General features: G+C 38.4%; 1 protein-coding gene across 1 annotated transcript in view; it reads right to left on the bottom strand.

Annotated features, from left to right (window-relative positions):
• The window catches only part of USH2A (usherin), an 800,771-nt gene that overhangs the window by 38,528 nt on the left and 740,674 nt on the right, over window positions 1-21,569 (bottom strand). The window contains exons 63-65 of the mRNA XM_063441883.1: window positions 8,673-8,900; window positions 6,734-8,250; window positions 4,375-4,684 (exon numbers count right to left, since the gene is read on the bottom strand). Coding sequence (XP_063297953.1) covers window positions 4,375-4,684; window positions 6,734-8,250; window positions 8,673-8,900 — 2,055 coding nt within the window. The remainder of the gene's footprint in view (window positions 1-4,374; window positions 4,685-6,733; window positions 8,251-8,672; window positions 8,901-21,569) is intronic.

Here is a 21,569-nt window from a genome sequence, read left to right as displayed (position 1 = left end):
CCCTTCAGTAACCGGGGATTGGTGGGTGGGAGGGAGAGGGACCCTCCAGTGCCAGAAAAACGGATCGTTTTTCTGGCACTGGAGTTTCCCTTTAAGCCTTCCTTAACTGGATAGGAAGATGGGCAGCTGAGATCCCTTATATAATTTGTAATAACTAACTTCCAGCTCAAACAATGGGGAAGAGTCAAAATATTTCATATAATTATTAGAGGGAGAGACAAATGCAATCCAATAAAATACTGACAATTGAGTACATGAATATTTGCACAATTCTCTTAATATACTAAAATGCATTCACACTTGCCCACAGTCATATGCATTTTATATAGACAGATAGACAGTATTATAGTGTAGAATAATGTGTGTATATATTGTGTGTGTGTGTCTATTGTGTGTGTGTGTGTATTTTATACAGACACATTATACACTATCCATTTATATAGTACAAAAACCCTACAATAAACAAGCTAACGCATTTAATAATAAATAGAAAGAAAAAAAAAACACTAAAGGCAAGTCATTTAATAATTTCTTTCCCATGGGACTGTAATGAAACAGTTCTGATTATCCCATGAGAGAGATAAGGAGATATTAAAAGGTCTTTCCAATATGTTTAATAGCTAAGGGCAACAGCTGACTCGATAGATTCGATCAAAATCACTACTTCTTCAGATGCAAGTGATTTATTGCTCTGCCTCTCTTAGCCGATCACTCATCTTAGTTTGCTTTTCAGTGTTCATAAATTATGCTGCATAAATAAAAAATACACGGTCAAGGCAATCCTATCAATTCATCTACGGTGAATAAGCATCTCACCCATAACACGTGCCACTAATGCCTCCTAAGCAGACCCGTGTTCCTATTTCTAGAACGTCCCATATAATAAATATTTTTGTTGTATTTTTCGTGACATGAGGGGATTAATATATGAGTTCACATTTTCTTCTAATGATTTATTTTTCTCCTTTGTATATTCTAGGTATGCATGTCTTTATTAATATTGACTCTGTGGTATGTGCACCTTTTAAACCGGACGTATAATTCAAAACTTTTTTATTGAGTACGTCTTTGTCATTTTGTTTTCCAAGATTTCTCTGATGCTTATTTTTATGTTTATCAACATGTGTATAATAATAGAATAATCAAGTTTTTTTTTTTTGGGGGGGGGGAGGGGCACGTGTTCCACTACGGTTATGTCTAACTAAATTGAGGTTTTGTTAAAACAGCCACAGTTACTAAAGGTGTAATAGTCTTCTATGCTGTTGGAATGAGAATTGTGGAATTTTTAGAGATTGCATTAATCTAAAGTAAAATTTAAATGAATCTTTATGCTATTTGGGATTATAGGATTTAGCAGATCCTGCAACTGAAAACTCTACTGAAAAATCTCGAGCCCACTTTCTCAACGGAATTACATTAGCAGGTTTCCTGTGTCAAGTTATACCTAAAACAAAAAATGCTACTGTATTCTAATGCAATAAAGTAAAAAGAGAGCTAATAAAACAATATTTAAAGGTACACTGTAGGCACCCAGACCACTTCAGCTCATTGAGGTGGTCTGGGTGCAAACTCCCATCGCCCTTAAACCCAGAGTGGTAATCTGCAATAATTCCCTGCTAGGGTTAACTTCTTCTGAGGTGGTCTGGGTGCAAACTCCCATCACCCTTAAACCCAGAGTGGTAATATTGCAGTTTTTATAAACTGCAATAATTACCTGCTAGGGTTAACTTCTTCTCTAGTGGCTGTCTAGTGGACTTCCGGGCTTGAAGGTGCATGCTATGCATGAGGACTTCCAGCATAACCGAAATCCCCATAAGGGGGGCGGAGCCTGAACGCTGAGCAGAGTGGCCGCATTGTAGCTGAGCTCTGGGCCAAACGGCCCTAAAACCTGTTAAAAATATTATAATACTCTTCACAGAGACTGCTTTTCAGCCCCAGCGACAAAGGTACATCATGGAGAAGAAGCTAAACCGAGACCCCGATCAAAACAGGCGACCGCGACCGGGAGATAGACCTGAGGCCTACCTGCGGCCTACCCAGAAGGTACAGGGGAGATGGCCGATCCCCTGGCTGACTGCAGCCCACATTGCCAAAGGTCTCTCCGGATCACCCCCCCTGCCCGTGAGGGATATCCCGGCAACCAAAGCATGCAGCCCCAGACGGAGGTACCAACCTCAACTCACCAACGCCGCAGAGCCAGCGACAAACATGGCGGCAGCCACGAGGGCCTCTGCGCCCGAGACCAGCCTGCTCCCACAATCGGAAAGGCTCGACCGACTATTTGCAAGCTTCTGGGCCAAGATAACGAGCCGCGGGAACACTCCAGAGGACGCACCAGCTTCACCAGTCCCAAGAAACCCCAAGCAGACGCACGCAGTACCGCTGCGAAACCCGAGAGGGACTTGGGCAGCAGGGAGAAGGAGGCGGGAAGCCCGAAACAAACTCCGACACCTCAACGCTCAACCATGGGTGAGTCGCCTAAAGCCTCAAAAGGGACTCATCCGGAGGCTACCCCCGCAATACTCCCCCCTTAAGCATCCAGCTCCATCGGAGAAAAGACGCTACACTGGAAAGCCCCGCGCCCTCCGACAGAACGAACCTAGAAACAGCTCCCCCTCAGCCCCAGGGAACCACATGGGACTTGCCTATACTCACCGTCCAAAAGCAGCAGCAACAAACAGAGGCCGGTTCATCGCCCGACGATCAAGGCCACCTGCCCTTCGCACAACTCCCAGTGGCCACCTGCACCTCGCACAACTCCCAGCGAAGACCGACCTACTCAACAAGCCTATCCACCTGCGGACCGCCGTGGTGGGGGTGAGGGTGAGGGTGGGGGTAGGGTGATCCACATGTGCAGGACTCGGACTAATGCCATCCTTATCCCTCACCATTCCTCACAACACGGCTCAAATATTCCTTTATTTTGTTATCTCCCCCAGTGATGCAAGTTTTAGCTCTTGTTTAATTTAGCAGATAAAAGAGTGTGCCTGCCTTTTATGATATCCAATGTCCCCCCCCCCCCCCCCCCCCCTAGCTCGGGTAGTCAAGAAAGCTGTCTACTCCTTACTTTCACCAACTTAAGTAGAGCTTAATTACTAGCATACAGAATCTTAGTTATTGCAATCACCAACCAATAGAATAGGATATACTGCAACCACTACTGTACACCTGGTATTCGCTCACACAGTCAGTGAACGTATTAATGACGCAATGAATATCTACTCATGTAGGTAAAGCTAAATCACTCTGTCAGTGCTACTCAGGTACTTCCAAGTGCCACCTATAAACTACTCCCCTGTCTAGATGGTAAAGCGATGCTACTCTATGTTATGTTATGTTATGATATGTTATGGAAACACTTAAGTAATGCAAGTATACACCGTCTGAATCCTTACACAAAAAAAAGTGCTTGACCTACTATGTACCTCTATATTAATCTGTTGTTAACACGCTGGAGGACTGCCTTTGGGGTACCTCACAAGCGAATGTCATAAACTCACGCACTACAAAAATAAAGAATTTAAAAAAAAAAAAAAAAAAGAAATCCCCATAAGAAAGCGTTAAATAATGCTTTTCTATGGGTAAATCCTAATGCGAGCGTGGCCATTGTAGCGCATGCGCGTTAGGGCTGCCCGCCGGAAGATGTCGGCGGGCAGGAGCGAGTGCAGAGCTGAGTCCATGCCAAGGTACCTCGGGGGAATGCCTTGACAAATGGGAAAGCTATAGTGCCAGAAAGACGAGTTTGTTTTCCTGGCACTATAGTTTCCCTTTAAAATATACATATAGGAGAAATGTTTAATAAATAAATACAAATTAGCTATACTTTTATTTCGCTAAACCAAATCTACACATATGTCCTAAAGCGTGCCCAAACTCCTCCATTTCTGCACCGTTCCTCTGGGTGTCATTCAGTAACCTTTGAAACATATATGTTCTATTATAGGGTCAGCGTATGTGGAATGAAACTTTTGCAGTATCTCTGAGTGATGCAGATGGAATGTCTGCAGCCCTTTGAGAAAATATTGCTTATCCTCCTGTGAAGATTAGCATGGACAGGTTACTAAATGTAGGTTTTAATTATTAGAATTATTTTGCTTTGTGCTTCAAATACATTGCAAAATGAAAGCTAACCCATGCATTGACTTATTAACATTGGAAAGAGTCCCTACTGAGAAAAACAAACAAACATCATTACAACTGTAACTTCCCGTGTTATTTTTATGATAATCATTTCAAGTGATATATAATAATAAAATTTTATTCATTTTTATTGATATAATTGTTTATCAAAAATTTAAAATCCCACTTATATTTACAAATTTTATTAAAAGCTAAACTCCCAAGTAGCCAGATATGAGCCTTCAAATACGATACCTGATACTTATATTCTGTATACGGCAGCAGATTGATATCCTTATATACTGTTTCTGACCCATTGTAAACCAGTTCAGTGGTGACCATTTCCTTTATGTCCGTGATTTGCCTGCGATAAAGTTCGTAGTATAAGATCTTGCCATTTGGTTGCGGGGGAGCATTCCACATAATTAAAGGCACTTGCGGATTCATATGCATATCTATAAGAGGTTGAGGCTGTGATTCTGGGGGTGCTTCCAATGTAGTTCCGGTTACCCATTCACTGGCAACACATCCTACGAGTGTACAAGCCTCAATTTTGGCTTCATACCTTAAAAAAAACAAAAAAACAAATAAAATTACATAAATTATTAAAAATATGTTCCTAGTCTTATGAAATGTATGTGCATGTTCCTTTTAATACCTGCATGAACATTCATTAGTACACTAACATTAAGATGTTCCAACTTTTCATTTACTGGCAATAAAATCCATAAAACATTGCTTAAATTTGCCTTAAAAATCAGACCTTTCACCTATCCATTGTGAGGGCATCCCCTAATCATGTAACAGCAAGTAACAGTTAAGCTATTAAGGACTCTTGACAATCCATTCAACCATTTCAATATGATATTATTATCATTAACAGGACACTATGGGCGCCAGAATCACTACAGCTTAATGTAGTGGTTGTGGGGTATAGAGAGAAAATGCAGTATTTACATTGCTGCCATATGCCACCTCTAGACTTACTTTCTAGATTATGTCCGGAAAAGACTGCAGGATCAATGTTAAACATGTCCACACTTCGAATGGAGATGCTGAACGCTCAATGCATCTCTATGAAGGGATGGATTGCCGCACATGTTCAATAGCCTCCCAATACTTCCCAGTGGGGAAGCATTGGATTGACTGAGATCATCAGGATTGATGAACTCAGCTGGTTGAGTGAGGATGGGTGCACAGAGACGGGTGCCTTTGGGGAAATGAGGTAGGGGAAATAAGGTAAGTGAAACTCTTTGTTTTAAGTTCATTTGATGGGTGGCGGTTATCTAAATAATTAGTAGAACACTATAATGTTAGGAATACATGCTCGTGTTCCTAATGTTATAGTGTTTCTTTGAGGACCATCCCCCACTTAGGAATGCCCAACATATTAAGGATGAAAGGCAAAGTGCAAGTGTAAGGCAATCCTATCACACACAGCAACTATGGGGGGGATTTTTCAAAGTGTTCTGAAAAATTTATTTAATTTGTATTTATTAAATTGTTCTAAAAATGCCTTTTCTTTGCCTACATTGTGCCATTTAATTTACAGAAATATCCATTTAATTAGAGTGGTGAAAATTAAATAAAAACACAACACAACGCTTGTTGTGAGAGAAAAGTGATGGACAGATTGTGTTGCTGAAACAAAATGTAAAAATAGTTAGGGCACAAAAGGAGCAACCAAACCCAAAAAATCAGATAAGTTCCACCAAAAATAAATACTGAAAAATTCAAGAAATGGTGCAAAACTGTTTGCAACATATTGAAAAATGTATCCATATGAAAGTATTTGGACCTAATACTCTGCTTCTGTTACTGTTAAGTTTGGGCCATAATACCTGGGAGCAGAATTAGGCTAAATATGTTCTTTGCTACAGTTAACCTACTACCTCTTAGGTTTTTTTAAATCAGCTTTTTCAAATGCCCTGTATTGGAACATTGCAAGATATCTAATAAGTATATAGTTAGCAATTAATTGTAAAGTGACGAAATTGGGATATAACTACTTTCCAATCTTTCAGAGAGTTTGCTTTGCCCTACAGGTTTGGCACAAAAAGAGTTAATTTTAGGATCCACAGTCCAGTTTTCCTTCCAAGGTGCTTTTATGCTCACTGTAAAACTAGTCATGTTTCAGAAAGTAACAACATCAATAACTGAGTGTAATAAACTTCCCAAAAGTATGAGTTTTAGTACCAAAAGAATGTCCCTTTTTATGGGAAAGTCATTGACATTTCATGCGCCGAAGGCATCGTTCGTAGTTTGGAAATACCAAGGGCAGTGAAATGTAAATAAAAAGGGTGAAATGAAAAAATATACATATTTCACTAAGAAAGGGCAGCTTTAATATTATCTATATGTGTAACTGTATTTATTACATCTGTATTATAGCATATGCCATACTACATAATATCTGCTTGAAGATTTGAACTTTGTTTCATACACTATGTTATTTTAAAAAATAAAATGTATTTCTGTTTCTATAAAAAAAACATAGAAGTTTGGATCCCTCAAGCAGCAATCTGTACAACATTTCTATAAGAGAAATATAAATAAATAATAGAAAGTCTTTGAGGTCAGAAAGTTTTCAAATAGCTGGAGTGTTCAAACTTACTGTTTAAAGGGCTTCAGGTCTGTAACAGTGAATGAATGGCTCATCTGGGTGGTTAATGAGTTATTAAAATGATATTGTTTCTCTTCTCTCAGTTCAAAAGGGCAACGGATTAATAGCAGATACTTAATAATGTCACCATTGGTTCTGGAAGGAGGACTCCAGGTCAGTAGAATCTCATGGGCACTTTTGGCTTGCATTTTAGGGGGCTGCATCCCATAAGGAAGGGAAGGATGGGTTTTAATCTTTGCAGAAGACCTTTCACTGTTACCATGATTGTTGTTTGCTTGAATGCTGTAGATGTATTCTGTTCCTGGTTCTAGTTGAGAGTCGTGATAATGTGTGTCCATTCCAACATAAATCAGAAGTTCATCCCTCCGTAACTCATAACCTTTTATTTCCCCATTGGGTTTACTTGGGGTTTGCCACATTATTTCAATGGACTCTGGTCCTGTAACTTTAAAGATTGGGGCCTTCATATCTGTTGGACGATCTTCCATTGTCCGGAAAGCAATAGGCAAGCTAGATGTGCACCCACCACCGGTGCAGGATATCAGACTAACATTATACATTGTAAATGGCTCTAGGTTAGATATAACTTTCCATAATCCTTTCCCAGCAAAATAGCTCTCATGCTCCATTTTAAGTATATATTTTGTTATTTCTCCATTTTGCATTAATGGTGCAGACCAAGATGTATTGACTTCAGTGGCACTTAGTAACTCTACATTTGGTGGGCTTACAAAACCAGGTGGTGCCTCTAATGTTTTTATTGTGTTACTTGGACTGGCAGTGCAGCCTCCTATTGTACATGCTATAACAGAATAGCTATACTCAAAATAAGCCAAGAGACTTCCATCAGTATAACAAAATGTGGAGGAATCAAAGCTGAAAGGGAGTGTAATATTATTTCTCTGTAATCTATAGGATATTATTACACCATTTTCTTCTTCTGGTGGTGACCATTTAATAGTCAGTTGATTGGGACTGACTTCCAAGTGGTACAATTTTGGTGGCAGAAGATTACTAGGTGCTGCTTGAGTTGTCTTAGCCTCTGTCCATGAACTATTTGTGGAACCTGCTGAATTCCATGCTCGGATTTTATATTCGTAAATATTCCAGGGGCGTACATATTTATCAGTATATCTAAATGTATTATGTTTTGTGTTATATTCACTGTGTACAACATATCCATCTGCGTTTTTTGTAGTTCCCAAGCAATGCGTATGGCTACACCTTTTTATGACATCATATTGGTTAATCTGTCCATTTGGGTAGATGGGAGGTGACCAGCTGAGAACAATGTGTGTGGAATTTATAGACTCTATGGCTACTGGGAGCTGAGTAGTTGGGGATGCTTCCTTTGTTTGTACAAGCTGGAGTAAAGTTTGAGTACAACCAGCTGCAGTACAGGCTTCAAGTACTAATTTATAAACTGTGTACGGCTCAAGACGCTGGAATAAAAACTGAAGATTCAGACCACTGTATTCAAGATTGCCATCGCAATAAATGTTATACTTCTGCAAAAGAAGAAAAAAAATCATTAAAATATAGTCATTGTTTAGCTAAGGCTAAGTAATAGTGACATACCCCAATTTTTTTTTTTTTAAGCTAAGTTATATTCTAAGTTATACTATTAGTTCTGTACTTATATTACTTTCTATGACACTGCCTAGGGGATGGAGGAGGGATGTTTGTCTAGACCCTATTAAGGTTATTATACTCCTTTACATGGGTTGTAGGAAAGGTCTGGTGTTTGCAAACTCCCCCCTTGGGTAGAATACGGATTGAGAGATTTCACATAATCTTTATTTTTAACTACACCACTCACTGTGCAGCAGGTGGAAACTGTAGTTACATGGACTCCAAAATAATTTCCCATTTATTTTATATTTTGAAAGTTTTCACATATGTGTACTAACAACACAACACAATTACACACCTGTAGAACTCCATTGGGTCTTCTTGGCTCAGACCAATCAAGTAGCAATGCCCGGCCATCCTCTTTCTTCTCCACTACAAAGTTGCTCAGCCCACTTGGTGAAGCTTCTGATGTCTGCACATAAACCCACTGACTAGAGACCTTGCCAGCACTGTTTAAAGCTTCAATGCATATTTCATATGTTGTAAAAGGAAGTAAACCATATAATTTTGCATGGTTTGATGTTCCCTAAAATACATAAACACAATGACCTACTATTAAAATATATTCCATTATGTAGTTAAAATGGACTTGAAAATAATCAATAAACCAGAAGAAAATGCATTTTAGCATACATTAAAGTAGTGGTCCAGGCACTCAAGTTGATAGCCAAAAAAAAGCTCTTGCTGTTTGTTTGCTCCAATAACACTGCTTTTTTGGCTATCACCTTGAGTTTCTGGATCACTACTTTATTTCATACTCGACGTGGAGTTTGGCCTTCCCCAGATCCGGTGCACCTTGGCAGGCTGCGGCGTGCGGTTTCCTCCATTCCACTATTTTATCATACATTGGCATGTCTAAGACTGCAGTTGTTTTTAGATTATGACCCCGACACTCTAGAAAAGCTGTTCATAAGTATATGGAAGAACTAGAGATAGACATGTTTCTTTTCTTTTTTTTCTTTGGTGCCATTTTCAATTTAGCCAAGCAATGCAAACGACTAGAACCAAGAATAGCACATACTCCTTGTGCAATTATCTCAGCCTTTCATCCTTCCACATTCAGTAAATAGTATCGTTATGTTGAGTTATAGTGACATCTATTAATCTACTGATAATTCTGTTAAATCCAAGGTGTCTTAGAAGCTACAATAAGTAGTAAAACATGTGTGACAATTTCCATGATATCACAAACCAAAGATAGCCAGAAAAAAAATGTACAGGAAGGAGCTATGTCTCCATCTTTAGTCTGGAGTGACAATAGGAGCATGAGATGCAAGTCTCCAGCCTCGATGCCATAATAGTAATTGCCAGGATTTTTATATGTTGGGTTTTGTTAATATTATTTGTTGTTTGTGGGGAACACAGGAAGCATCATTGTTCACTTTGATTTTCAGATTCTCACTTTTGATCTTTTTTTTTTTAGTATAGATCTTTATCTGTCCTGAGTTTTGCTATTTCGATTTCTATCTGTGTCATAAAATATGTGGACGCAAATCCTAATACTTTCTGTTGTTTAATATTTCAACAGAACCGGAGCAAAACTTGTCGACGTTTGGAGACATTTTAATTAAATTTAAAATAATATGTCAGCTCATGAAATATTAAAATTTGAGTCTCCCACACATTTGAGTCTCCCACACATTCTTTTTTGTTAAAGGATTTGTTTACATTTTAACCGGACAAACACATGGGAGATGAATAATGCAGTAAACATATACGAGGATTTGGTAAAGACAAAGTTAGCACTGTCTAAGGTGCTGAAGTTAAAAAGTCAAAAAATAATCACTTCTAACAGATTAGAGATAAAAGAGTCAGCTGCTAAGGGACTTTTAGGAGTATCTTTTACCATTAGAGACGGTAAAAAGCATGTGGGCTATAAACCAAAAACATATGTATGTTATCAATAGCAACACCTGTTCAATTACAGTTTATTTCAGTGTGGAGAGCTTGCTTTAGCCCCTAGATGGCAACACTATCAAATCCTTTTATAAACCTGAGTACTTGATGATTAACAACATTTTTCCCTCATCTAACATACTCAAGGTAGCTATTAAAACATAACAAAACTGATTTCATTATAGATTCTTTTAATAAACATTTATAGCTCGGCGTCTTCAAAACAGGAACCTTCGAAATGACAACAGACAGACAAAAAAAAAATACAAAAAAAAAAAGCTAAAAGCTAAATAAAAAAATGATAGCTAAAGCTAAAAGCTAAATAAAAAAAATGATATGAAATAGCAATACATTTTAAACTGCAAGTTAAACTAAACATTTCAAATTAAAATTTTGATCAGACATAAAATTACACAGTAATTGGATGTCATGTATGAATTACATTATTCCTTATGCATATACTTACTGCTTACATTATAGCGAAATATTTCTAAAAATGCATACATTTCCAAATATATAAATATATATATATATATATATATATATATATATATATATATATATATATATAAATATATATATAATAACATAAAAATATGTGTAATAATGTACTTATCTCATGAATGATTTTATATAGCTATAAACTGGTGGTCACTTCCCCAGAGACAATCAATCATTGTGAGCACACCTATCCTGTTTGGTTAAAATTAACAATCAGAAAAAGTTCTTATTCCTTGTGGTAGCAGAATTGCTAGCATTATGTACAGATTTGATAACAGGGATGTGCCCAACGCCGGACTGGTAGTTTCTGTTTTCATTTAGCCCAGCAACGGGCAAGCATCGCTAGATTGAGTTCTCCAAAGGTAGAGGCCTCTTTAAATCTCTGTAATTCTAAATGTTTCTTTAAATAAAAATGTAGGATTAAATCTAAAATAATGGGTTACTCTTGCATAAGCCGCCCTCGGGATAAAAGAGGACCTTTAAAAAAATTGGTGACATTGACAATATTAAAGGGACACTAATATTGTATTTGTTCTGGTGAGTAGAATAATTCCCTTCAGGTTTTTTGCTGTAAACACTGTCTTTTCAGAGAAAATGCTGTGTTTACATTACAGCCTAGTGATAACGTCACTGGCCACTCCACAGATGGCTACTAGGTGCTTACTAGGGCAGTGCTGCACACTGTATGTATAATCCTGAACACGTTTGTACTGTACTGTACTGTCGGGACACTGCGAGATCTGCTGAGCCAAGCTAATACTACACACTACTTAAATTCCTATCTTTATGTTGCAACCTGGTTAACATCTTCTTAACTAAAATATGTGCAAGTAATCTAAAATACCCCAATGTTTTAAGTGATGTAAATAAGCGTAAGGATTACCGTTGGGGTAGCCCACGCGTGTTGTTATATTTCCATGCACTGCATGGCTGGCTACAAGAAAATGCCACTCTATTAACTGTGCCTTAGACAGTTAATCCGGCCATGTGATCACAATGATCACATGGCTCGGAAGAGCCAGATTTGCTGCACGCCCAAAATGGATCAGTAGGTGGGGATGGGGGGGGGGGGGGGGGATGGTAGTGGCAATCCGCTGGGTGTGCTATGCTGCCATGTGGCATTAAACCTGCCTGTCCCCAATACTGGAAAATAAAGTTTAAAAAAATGAATGATATATTCTTATATATCATTATATAATATACTATATTATAATATTATATACACTTCAATTATACATATATATATATATATATATATATATATTTGACCATATAACTTTCCAAAACACCATGAAACCTGTACATATATAAATATTTATACAAAAAAAGAAGTCCTGCGCTTAAGCAGCAAGGACTACAACACACATCAGCCCCAATATATAGTAAAAACCAAAGAAAAGAAAATGTTACTTGCGCTTTCTCCTTAATCCCTATGTATATTTAGACAAATGGAGGTCATTTAGTTGCTCCAATGGCCATTGGAGGGAATGCCCGCCTGCCAACGTCAAGGCAGACCCCCCTCTAAGCGGGTCCTAACACTGACCCTTCAGCCTGCTTCCTTGAGCTTCTGGCAAAGATATCTCTAATGAGACAGAAAGGGGTATTTTTTATATACACCCCTATACTTATTAACCCTTAATAGGGAACACATGGGATGGGTAGCAGCATTGTAACCAGGCTGTGTGATGCAAAGTAAATACAAATACAAAAAAAGAAGTCCTGCGCTTAAGCAGCAAGGACTACAACACACATCAGCCCCAATATATAGTAAAAACCAAAGAAAAGAAAATGTTACTTGCGCTTTCTCCTTAATCCCTATGTATATTTAGACAAATGGAGGTCATTTAGTTGCTCCAATGGCCATTGGAGGGAATGCCCGCCTGCCAACGTCAAGGCAGACCCCCCTCTAAGCGGGTCCTAACACTGACCCTTCAGCCTGCTTCCTTGAGCTTCTGGCAAAGATATCTCTAATGAGACAGAAAGGGGTATTTTTTATATACACCCCTATACTTATTAACCCTTAATAGGGAACACATGGGATGGGTAGCAGCATTGTAACCAGGCTGTGTGATGCAAAGTAAATACAAATACAAAAAAAGAAGTCCTGCGCTTAAGCAGCAAGGACTACAACACACATCAGCCCCAATATATAGTAAAAACCAAAGAAAAGAAAATGTTACTTGCGCTTTCTCCTTAATCCCTATGTATATTTAGACAAATGGAGGTCATTTAGTTGCTCCAATGGCCATTGGAGGGAATGCCCGCCTGCCAACGTCAAGGCAGACCCCCCTCTAAGCGGGTCCTAACACTGACCCTTCAGCCTGCTTCCTTGAGCTTCTGGCAAAGATATCTCTAATGAGACAGAAAGGGGTATTTTTTATATACACCCCTATACTTATTAACCCTTAATAGGGAACACATGGGATGGGTAGCAGCATTGTAACCAGGCTGTGTGATGCAAAGTAAATACAAATACAAAAAAAGAAGTCCTGCGCTTAAGCAGCAAGGACTACAACACACATCAGCCCCAATATATAGTAAAAACCAAAGAAAAGAAAATGTTACTTGCGCTTTCTCCTTAATCCCTATGTATATTTAGACAAATGGAGGTCATTTAGTTGCTCCAATGGCCATTGGAGGGAATGCCCGCCTGCCAACGTCAAGGCAGACCCCCCTCTAAGCGGGTCCTAACACTGACCCTTCAGCCTGCTTCCTTGAGCTTCTGGCAAAGATATCTCTAATGAGACAGAAAGGGGTATTTTTTATATACACCCCTATACTTATTAACCCTTAATAGGGAACACATGGGATGGGTAGCAGCATTGTAACCAGGCTGTGTGATGCAAAGTAAATACAAATACAAAAAAAGAAGTCCTGCGCTTAAGCAGCAAGGACTACAACACACATCAGCCCCAATATATAGTAAAAACCAAAGAAAAGAAAATGTTACTTGCGCTTTCTCCTTAATCCCTATGTATATTTAGACAAATGGAGGTCATTTAGTTGCTCCAATGGCCATTGGAGGGAATGCCCGCCTGCCAACGTCAAGGCAGACCCCCCTCTAAGCGGGTCCTAACACTGACCCTTCAGCCTGCTTCCTTGAGCTTCTGGCAAAGATATCTCTAATGAGACAGAAAGGGGTATTTTTTATATACACCCCTATACTTATTAACCCTTAATAGGGAACACATGGGATGGGTAGCAGCATTGTAACCAGGCTGTGTGATGCAAAGTAAATACAAATACAAAAAAAGAAGTCCTGCGCTTAAGCAGCAAGGACTACAACACACATCAGCCCCAATATATAGTAAAAACCAAAGAAAAGAAAATGTTACTTGCGCTTTCTCCTTAATCCCTATGTATATTTAGACAAATGGAGGTCATTTAGTTGCTCCAATGGCCATTGGAGGGAATGCCCGCCTGCCAACGTCAAGGCAGACCCCCCTCTAAGCTGGTCCTAACACTGACCCTTCAGCCTGCTTCCTTGAGCTTCTGGCAAAGATATCTCTAATGAGACAGAAAGGGGTATTTTTTATATACACATACACATATATAAATATTTGATGCAAAACATAAGCTCTGTTTCCTGAACAAAATTATATTTAATAAGCATGGGTACACCTAATATGTAAGAAGTAAATTATGGTTGCACAGACATATACATCAAAATTCCAGGTTTTGTTTTGGTTTTGTTTTAATCAGAACTTGTACAATCGTCTCCATCCTTAAGGGGTTAATTATAAAGTTATAATGTGATCAGTTTCTTCACTAATAATGTATTTACCAGCATAAGTCAATAAATCATTTCTAATCAGAAGTCAGTCAAATGTTTCAGACAATTACAACAGAATCTCCAAAGTGTGACTGTAATTCCTGGTTAATGCTTTGTCTGCAAGTGTTGGATGAGTGTGACTCAGACAGAAAATCGAGGCAATGAATTTGCATTACATTAATGGGAAACTCACAGAAGGGAACTTAGTAAAACTGCATGCCAAAAAACAGCTTCACGAGCTGTATCCATAACTATTCTCCCCAATAATGACATATGTAGTTGGTGGGGTTAAAACAATTTACATGTGGGTTCAGAAAGTAGCTCTCATTTCAACCTCGGCCAGCCCATATGGTGTATCACACTCAATAGTTAGCCAAAATACTTCAGCAGAGTTCAGGGTTAAAGGTCTCAGTACTTTCTCGCATACAGTATACAATCACAACAAGAAATCTAAATAACCTAAATTCCACAGATATAAATCCAAGCCAATCATGTAATGCACTAACATTACCAGGTAAATGAAATAATAACATTGGTAAAGATAAAACACAAGATAAAACTGTAAAAAAAAGTCTACAACAAGCCATAATTGCATTGCCAAGTAGTTAAATACTCTGATGGTTCAGAAGCCACTTCAATAAATAGTTTGAGTCTATATTTGTTATAAACCAAAATTGGTGTCAAATAGAAACTATCAATTCCTATTATATTCCTGCAGGTGTAATACTAGTTGTGCACCAGTAGTGGTCACTTTTACCGTCAATCACCAAAATGTACAAAGTCTATCAGACAATACTTTAAAAACTAGCTGAAAAAAGAGAGAGGCCGTACCTTTATGTCAACAGTAATGGCCGTCTCAATGCACTTACATTATTGTAGAGCTAAATCTTCTATTTTGTATTACACATATGCTAGAGTGTAGCTGTGATATGAATTAGGCCACCAGGAGCTCAAGATGAACTTGAGAGATACATGTTTGTATTGAGGAAGGAGAGTGTCAGGTAAATATCTCTCTTCCAATATTTTCCTTTCCACCAAGCAAGTGAACATGTCACATTGGGGGAATACAAGTTGCGTACTTCTGAATAGAAATTGCAATATCATCCATCTGGATAAAGAACTCTCCAGGTGCAAACCAAGTTATAGGACTGTGACAGAGCTCTGCCAAGTCTGCATCCTCATAGCTATCAGGGACCCTGGAGCACTTCAGACCCAGTCGCCGAGGCTTGACTGGGATCACTGAGAGCATTTTCCACCCTGGACCAAACACCAGATGACACTTGGTGGAGGTTAAAACAGCAACTAACTTTACTAGACATAGCACACATATTTAAGATCCCAACAGCCTCATTTACATACAATAGGCTGCATAGAGTACTATAGTACAATGAAGGGTAGGATCAGACAATAGCAAGGACAGGGCAGCTAGTTTAAACTGGTCTTGCAGTGTCCCTGGGACAATGCCCTGCTGGGGAAACAATAGGACAGGAAAAAGGGGGAGGGGATAAGGCACAGACAAGCAATCCATTCAACATACCCTGCACCAATAATGGGCGCAGGGTGACCAAAATACAAAAGGAATCTGGGAACCCACACATAGTGTCTGTCTTCGCTCCCCAGTGATGGTGACTACTGTCACAAGGACATTAAAATATATCAGTTTATAACAATTCTGAGACAATAGTTTGGTGTATTTATGTACCAAATGATGCAAAGAGTCATATTTAGGATCAAGTATCAAAGTGCAGTCAACTCCCAGGATCACTTTTACAGCATATTCTGTTTCAGGACCTGATGGGTGCATTGTAAAAAAAAAAAAAAAAAAAAAAAAGAGGACAGTTGGTCAGAATTGTGATTGTACATTCATTAATTTAATCAGCATTATTCATTTTGGTGATTTAAATGAAATATTTCCCACTATATCAACTATTTTACAGTATTTTGAGAAGGCCACCATCTGACAAACTTGATAGACACAGTGCGTTCCTTTGTGAGACCAAGCATAGAAAGTTCAAACGTAAAGGTTGCCTTTCAATATAGATATTTTATTTTTGGCAAAATGAGTTTCCTGGAACAGAAGCACATCTGCATTTGTTTCCCTAGCGTCATGGAGTCCATTCACAGTGTGCACTGTAATGTAAAATAGCAACATTTAGTTACTTGTCAAATTCATTCTTGAGTTTACTTATAAAATGAACCCTTACTAAGTATCAGTCTTTGCTTGTGGGTTATATCCCATTTTGTGGCTCGAACTATGGTTACAATGTGATGCATCTGCTATAGAGCTCCTGCAATTATTTGAGTCCAAGGCTTCTGCTTGTCGATCGAAACTGAGTGCCCAAACTGCACAATATACAGTTGTAATCAAAATGATTCAACCCCCTTGAAAAGCAGGTTTTGTCAAAATGTACATGCTTTCAGCTGTTTGCAATGAACAAATCAAACAAAAGCAATTGAAAAAGTTCAACATGACGAAAGATTCAAGTGTTTTCCCCAAATTCAACTGAAAATGCAACTTATAATGACTTTTCCAGTCTCAAAATTATTCAACCTCCTGAAAAGAATCTCTCAGAACAGCCCAGATATGCAAAACATGTGTTGTCTCAAGCACACCTGGTGCAACTAATCAAGGGCTTCATTAGTTGCACCAGGTGTGCTTAAGCTTGAACACTTGAAATACCTGTACTGGCTAGGGGTTTGTTCAGTGTCACAGTTGACTGCATGTTAAGAATATGGTCAAAAGTTAAGAGAAGAGAAGAGATCATCACCTTTCATAAACAAGGTACAGGATACAAAAAGATAGCGAATGCACTAAATGTTTCTAGAGACACCATTAGAACAACAGTTCACAAGTTCAAGTTGAAGGAACAGTGGTTACACTACTTGGATGGGGCAGAAAAAGGAAACTATCCATGGCTGTAACCAGATTTCTGAGAAGGCAGGTTGTGAAAAACCCATGAGTGACTGCAAAAGACCTGCAGCAAGACTTGATGGCAACAAGCACTGAGGTTTCAGTGAGCACAGCATGGCGTGTACTAAACACAGAAGGTTTCCATATCAAAACTCCAAGATGTACACCACTACTGGCCCAAAAGCACAAGAAAAGTCAGCTTCAATATGCTCAAAATCATATAAATTAGCCCAATGGATCAGCAGTATGTCTGGAGAATAAAGCATATGCTGAAAAGAACACATTGCCTACAGTTACGCATGGTGGTGGCTCAGTGATGCTCTGGGGCTGCTTTGTATCTTCTGGCACTGGAAACCTGCAGTGTGTTGAAGGTAAGGTGGATTAATTGAAGTATCAGGAAATCCTAGGAAAAAAACGTCATGCCGTCTGTGAGGAAGCTGAAGCTTGGGCGTCATTGGACCTTCCAACAAGACAATGATCACAAGTTTACCTCAAATATGCCACGGAGGCTTGGTTGCAGAAAAAGTCCTGAAAAATACTACAGTGGCCATCACAGTAACCTGAATTGAGGCCCATAGAAAATCTCTGGTGGGATTTAAGAAGGCGGTTGCAGCACGCAAACCCAAGAATATTACTGAACTGAAGGCCATTGCTCATGAGCAGTGGGCTAAGATTCCTCAGGAACGCTGCCAGAAGCTGGTGTCTGGCTATGCATCTCATTTGCAGCAGGTCATAACAGCAAAAGGGTGTTCTACAAAGTACTAAAGAAGCTTCCTATAAAGGGGTGGAATCATTTTGAGACTGGAAAAGTCATTATAAGTTGGATTTTCAGTTGAGTTTGGGGAAACCACTTGAAGCATTCGTTGTGTTGAGCTATTTCAATTGCTTTTATTTGATTTGTTAATTGAAAACAGCTAAAAGTCTGTAAATTTTGACCATAATCCTGATTTTCAATGGGGGGGGTCAAGAATTTTGATTACAACTGTAGGTACCGATGGATTTTGGTAACATATTCCACCCAGTGGATGGATGCTCATGACCACAATATTATGTGCATTGCAGTCAGACTATCGGATATACTAAGAAAAGCTGAAAAAGCTCCTCCTCAGTACATTTTACTTTAGTTTGCATGACCACGAAGAAGTGGACTTTGGATCCTGAGTAACCCACGTACTAACATTCATTTAGAGAAAAAAAAGAAGCAATCTGACTCCATTCCTACATAAGACTTTCTCACTGTTACACAGAACAAAGAAATAATGGTGAGGGAAATGTGTTAATGACAAAATGAGCAAAGTATGAAGCAAATGGATTTAGAATGTACATTTTTCCATATCACTGGTCATGTGTTGCTCTATTGTAGTTTTGGTTCTACTTTATTTTTATTAAAATGATTGCTCTGATACACCTTCAGATTACTCCATCAGCTTGAATTGTGGGGGTTATGGTTTAAAAACCCGCTGAAAGCTACTGGAACTGATCGCAGTTTGAAGAAGACTCAAGCCATTAACTCCAAGAAACTCTCACTGGTCTTAATTCATAATAAAATATAATACGTAAAGTACTATCAAGGACCAGATTTTCTAGTTCTGTCTATAACTATGTTTTGATCTTTTGCCATTTTTACTATATATTTACATATATACTCATGAAAGTATAGAAACATGACACAACCTTCAACTTTGGTAAATATATGACATGAGAAAGAAAACAAAAACTGTGGCATGCTCGTGTCACGATGATGGCTAACATAGATATGAAAAGCTACAGTGCATATACGTCTTTTCAGAAAGCCACTAGATCATTATGTTAATGAGCCATGGGTATATGCAATGTGGAAAATACTTGCCTGTGGATATAAAACAAGCATAGCAACATTTTAACACAGTGATCACACGGGTGTTTATCATAGACTTCCATCAGTCAAAAAAAAACAACTCGAAACAAAAGATGGATTAACAGAGCAGTAACAGTTCCTTTTTGCTTCACCCGGGTAACTGTGCTTACTGGGTTGAATAAAGAAGAGGAGGTAAGTAAAAAAGTTACTGTCTTGGGCCTCAGGAGTTCACAGGTGCGCTGTGGTATCTAATGGAGGAAAATTTTGGCATGCAAACACGGTTTCATATTCTCCAACACAGCAGTATGTGTACATGTGCCTTGTGTATATCGCAGAAAACATTAAATAATTTACATACTTTGCCAGGTTTTATTTTATTTGTTAAAATAAAAAAAAAATGATAAAGAATGAAAAAAAAAGTTAGCACAACCTATAGCACACCTCTAGTTTGCTGTGAGGTTGTGCTAAAATTGAGGAAGTACTAGTTTCACTTTAATACACACGGTTTTACCGTTTATTACAGTGCTAAGAGATAATGGCATGTTAGGTTTATCTTATTATTGGATTTGCAATGAGCATTTATTTTACTGCAAGTTTTTAGGTGACTTAGATAGAACAATGTTATAAGAAGTTTCAAAAAATATAATGGAGATGGTTTTCATTTTCCTGAATCTATAGTAGCATTGCTATAACTAACTACGGTTTATATTAACTTTGTAGATTACAGACTTGTCTCTTTTGTTGAATAAGGAACACATGATTTGTGGCTCAAAAGGAACAGATCATCCGCAAATTGTGTGTATTATAATCTATAATTTAAGTGGATATACTGGAAAATAATTTATAATTACCAATATTTTCTTTTTCCATTGAACCTACTAAGTGGCTTGATGGTGTGTCGATGGAACACTTTCATAAAGCCTGTAATTTGGCGAAACGCATAAGTGTATTTTACCATATTCATTTCTAATAAAATTAACATGCTTTTTACCCATTCTGGACCCTCCTGAAAGTTCTTTAGAAGATTGTATCAAGAAGCGTCCTTCAGCAATATCTTTGGTGGGATCATACCACCTATGAAATTGGAATTGAGCAAAAACCCTTTTTGCTCCCCCTTTGTTAGTACCTCTTCTTTTATTTTTTTTAAATTTATGGTTATGCTGCTTTATTCTTTTACATAAACATCTACAACAGTGATTTACTGCTCCCAAGTTTGGGCACTTACACACCACTACTGTGATCAGATCCAGACAGACCATCTGCCAATGCCCCACCAGACCAACATATCCATAGGCAGGGATTGTACCTCCAAGATGCTACCATCTGGAGCTGGGCTGTAGCTCAAAAGAAAATGTAGGTGCATTTTAATACTCTTTTTTTTTTTTTAGAAAATACTAGGCCATATTATGTTTTTCTGTCCTCTTTATTTACATATCTACTATCACCTGGATTTGAGAACAGCTACAATGTGCTGTTCCATTTCTACCATATTGAACATTTCATGATAGGGCTGTAAAAAAATATTCAAGGTCTTCTTTTTAGTCCCATTCCAGCCCTGCTGAAAGCATCGCAATAAATCCCCAGAACCTGCGTTTATATAAAATACAAAAAACTTGGGGATGCCATTCTGCTGGTTGTTCCAGTGTCTACTTCTAGAAAATCTTGAATGCATCCATTTGTTTATATTGATAATTGCTTATACTATTTTGCAAAATGTATAATGAACTTTAAATTATTAAAAAAAGAAACCATAAACAAAAAAGTAACTTTTAATCTACACTTTAAAAATATAATACTTTTTTTTTTAATTTAAAAAAAAACAAGCATATTTTTTAAAAACTTGAATCAACAAACTCTTCATATTCATTAACACTTAAGTAAAAAAAAAAAAATAAAAAAAAATCCCTAATCTACTTTTTCAAATTTCATGCATGAAATAATTAGGAATTAATATTTTTTTGAAAGTGTAGCGGTACTTACCCTTTCCAGGGGCTGGCCGGGGTCCTCTGTTCAAGCAGCGCGCGGCTCTGCTGCTGCACGAGCCGCGCGCGGCTCATCCGACGGCTGCAACAGGAAGGCGGGCAGTGACCGCGAGAAGCGGTCACGTGTCCCGCCTGACTCTAAGAGCGCACCGCGGGTCTCGGACGTGCTCTTAAAGGGACACTGGGAGCCTAAATTGGCAAAGGCCTCCCATTGGTCCCTGTCATGCCCCACTCCCCATACACTTACCTTTTGGGGGCGTGGATGTGACAGGGACCAATCAAAATAGATGTTTAGG

Source organism: Pelobates fuscus, chromosome 2, assembly GCF_036172605.1.
Source record: "Pelobates fuscus isolate aPelFus1 chromosome 2, aPelFus1.pri, whole genome shotgun sequence".
Taxonomy (NCBI): Eukaryota; Metazoa; Chordata; class Amphibia; order Anura; family Pelobatidae; genus Pelobates; species Pelobates fuscus.
The sequence above is the reverse complement of the archived record's forward strand: the minus strand, read 5'-3'. Positions and strand labels throughout refer to the sequence as shown.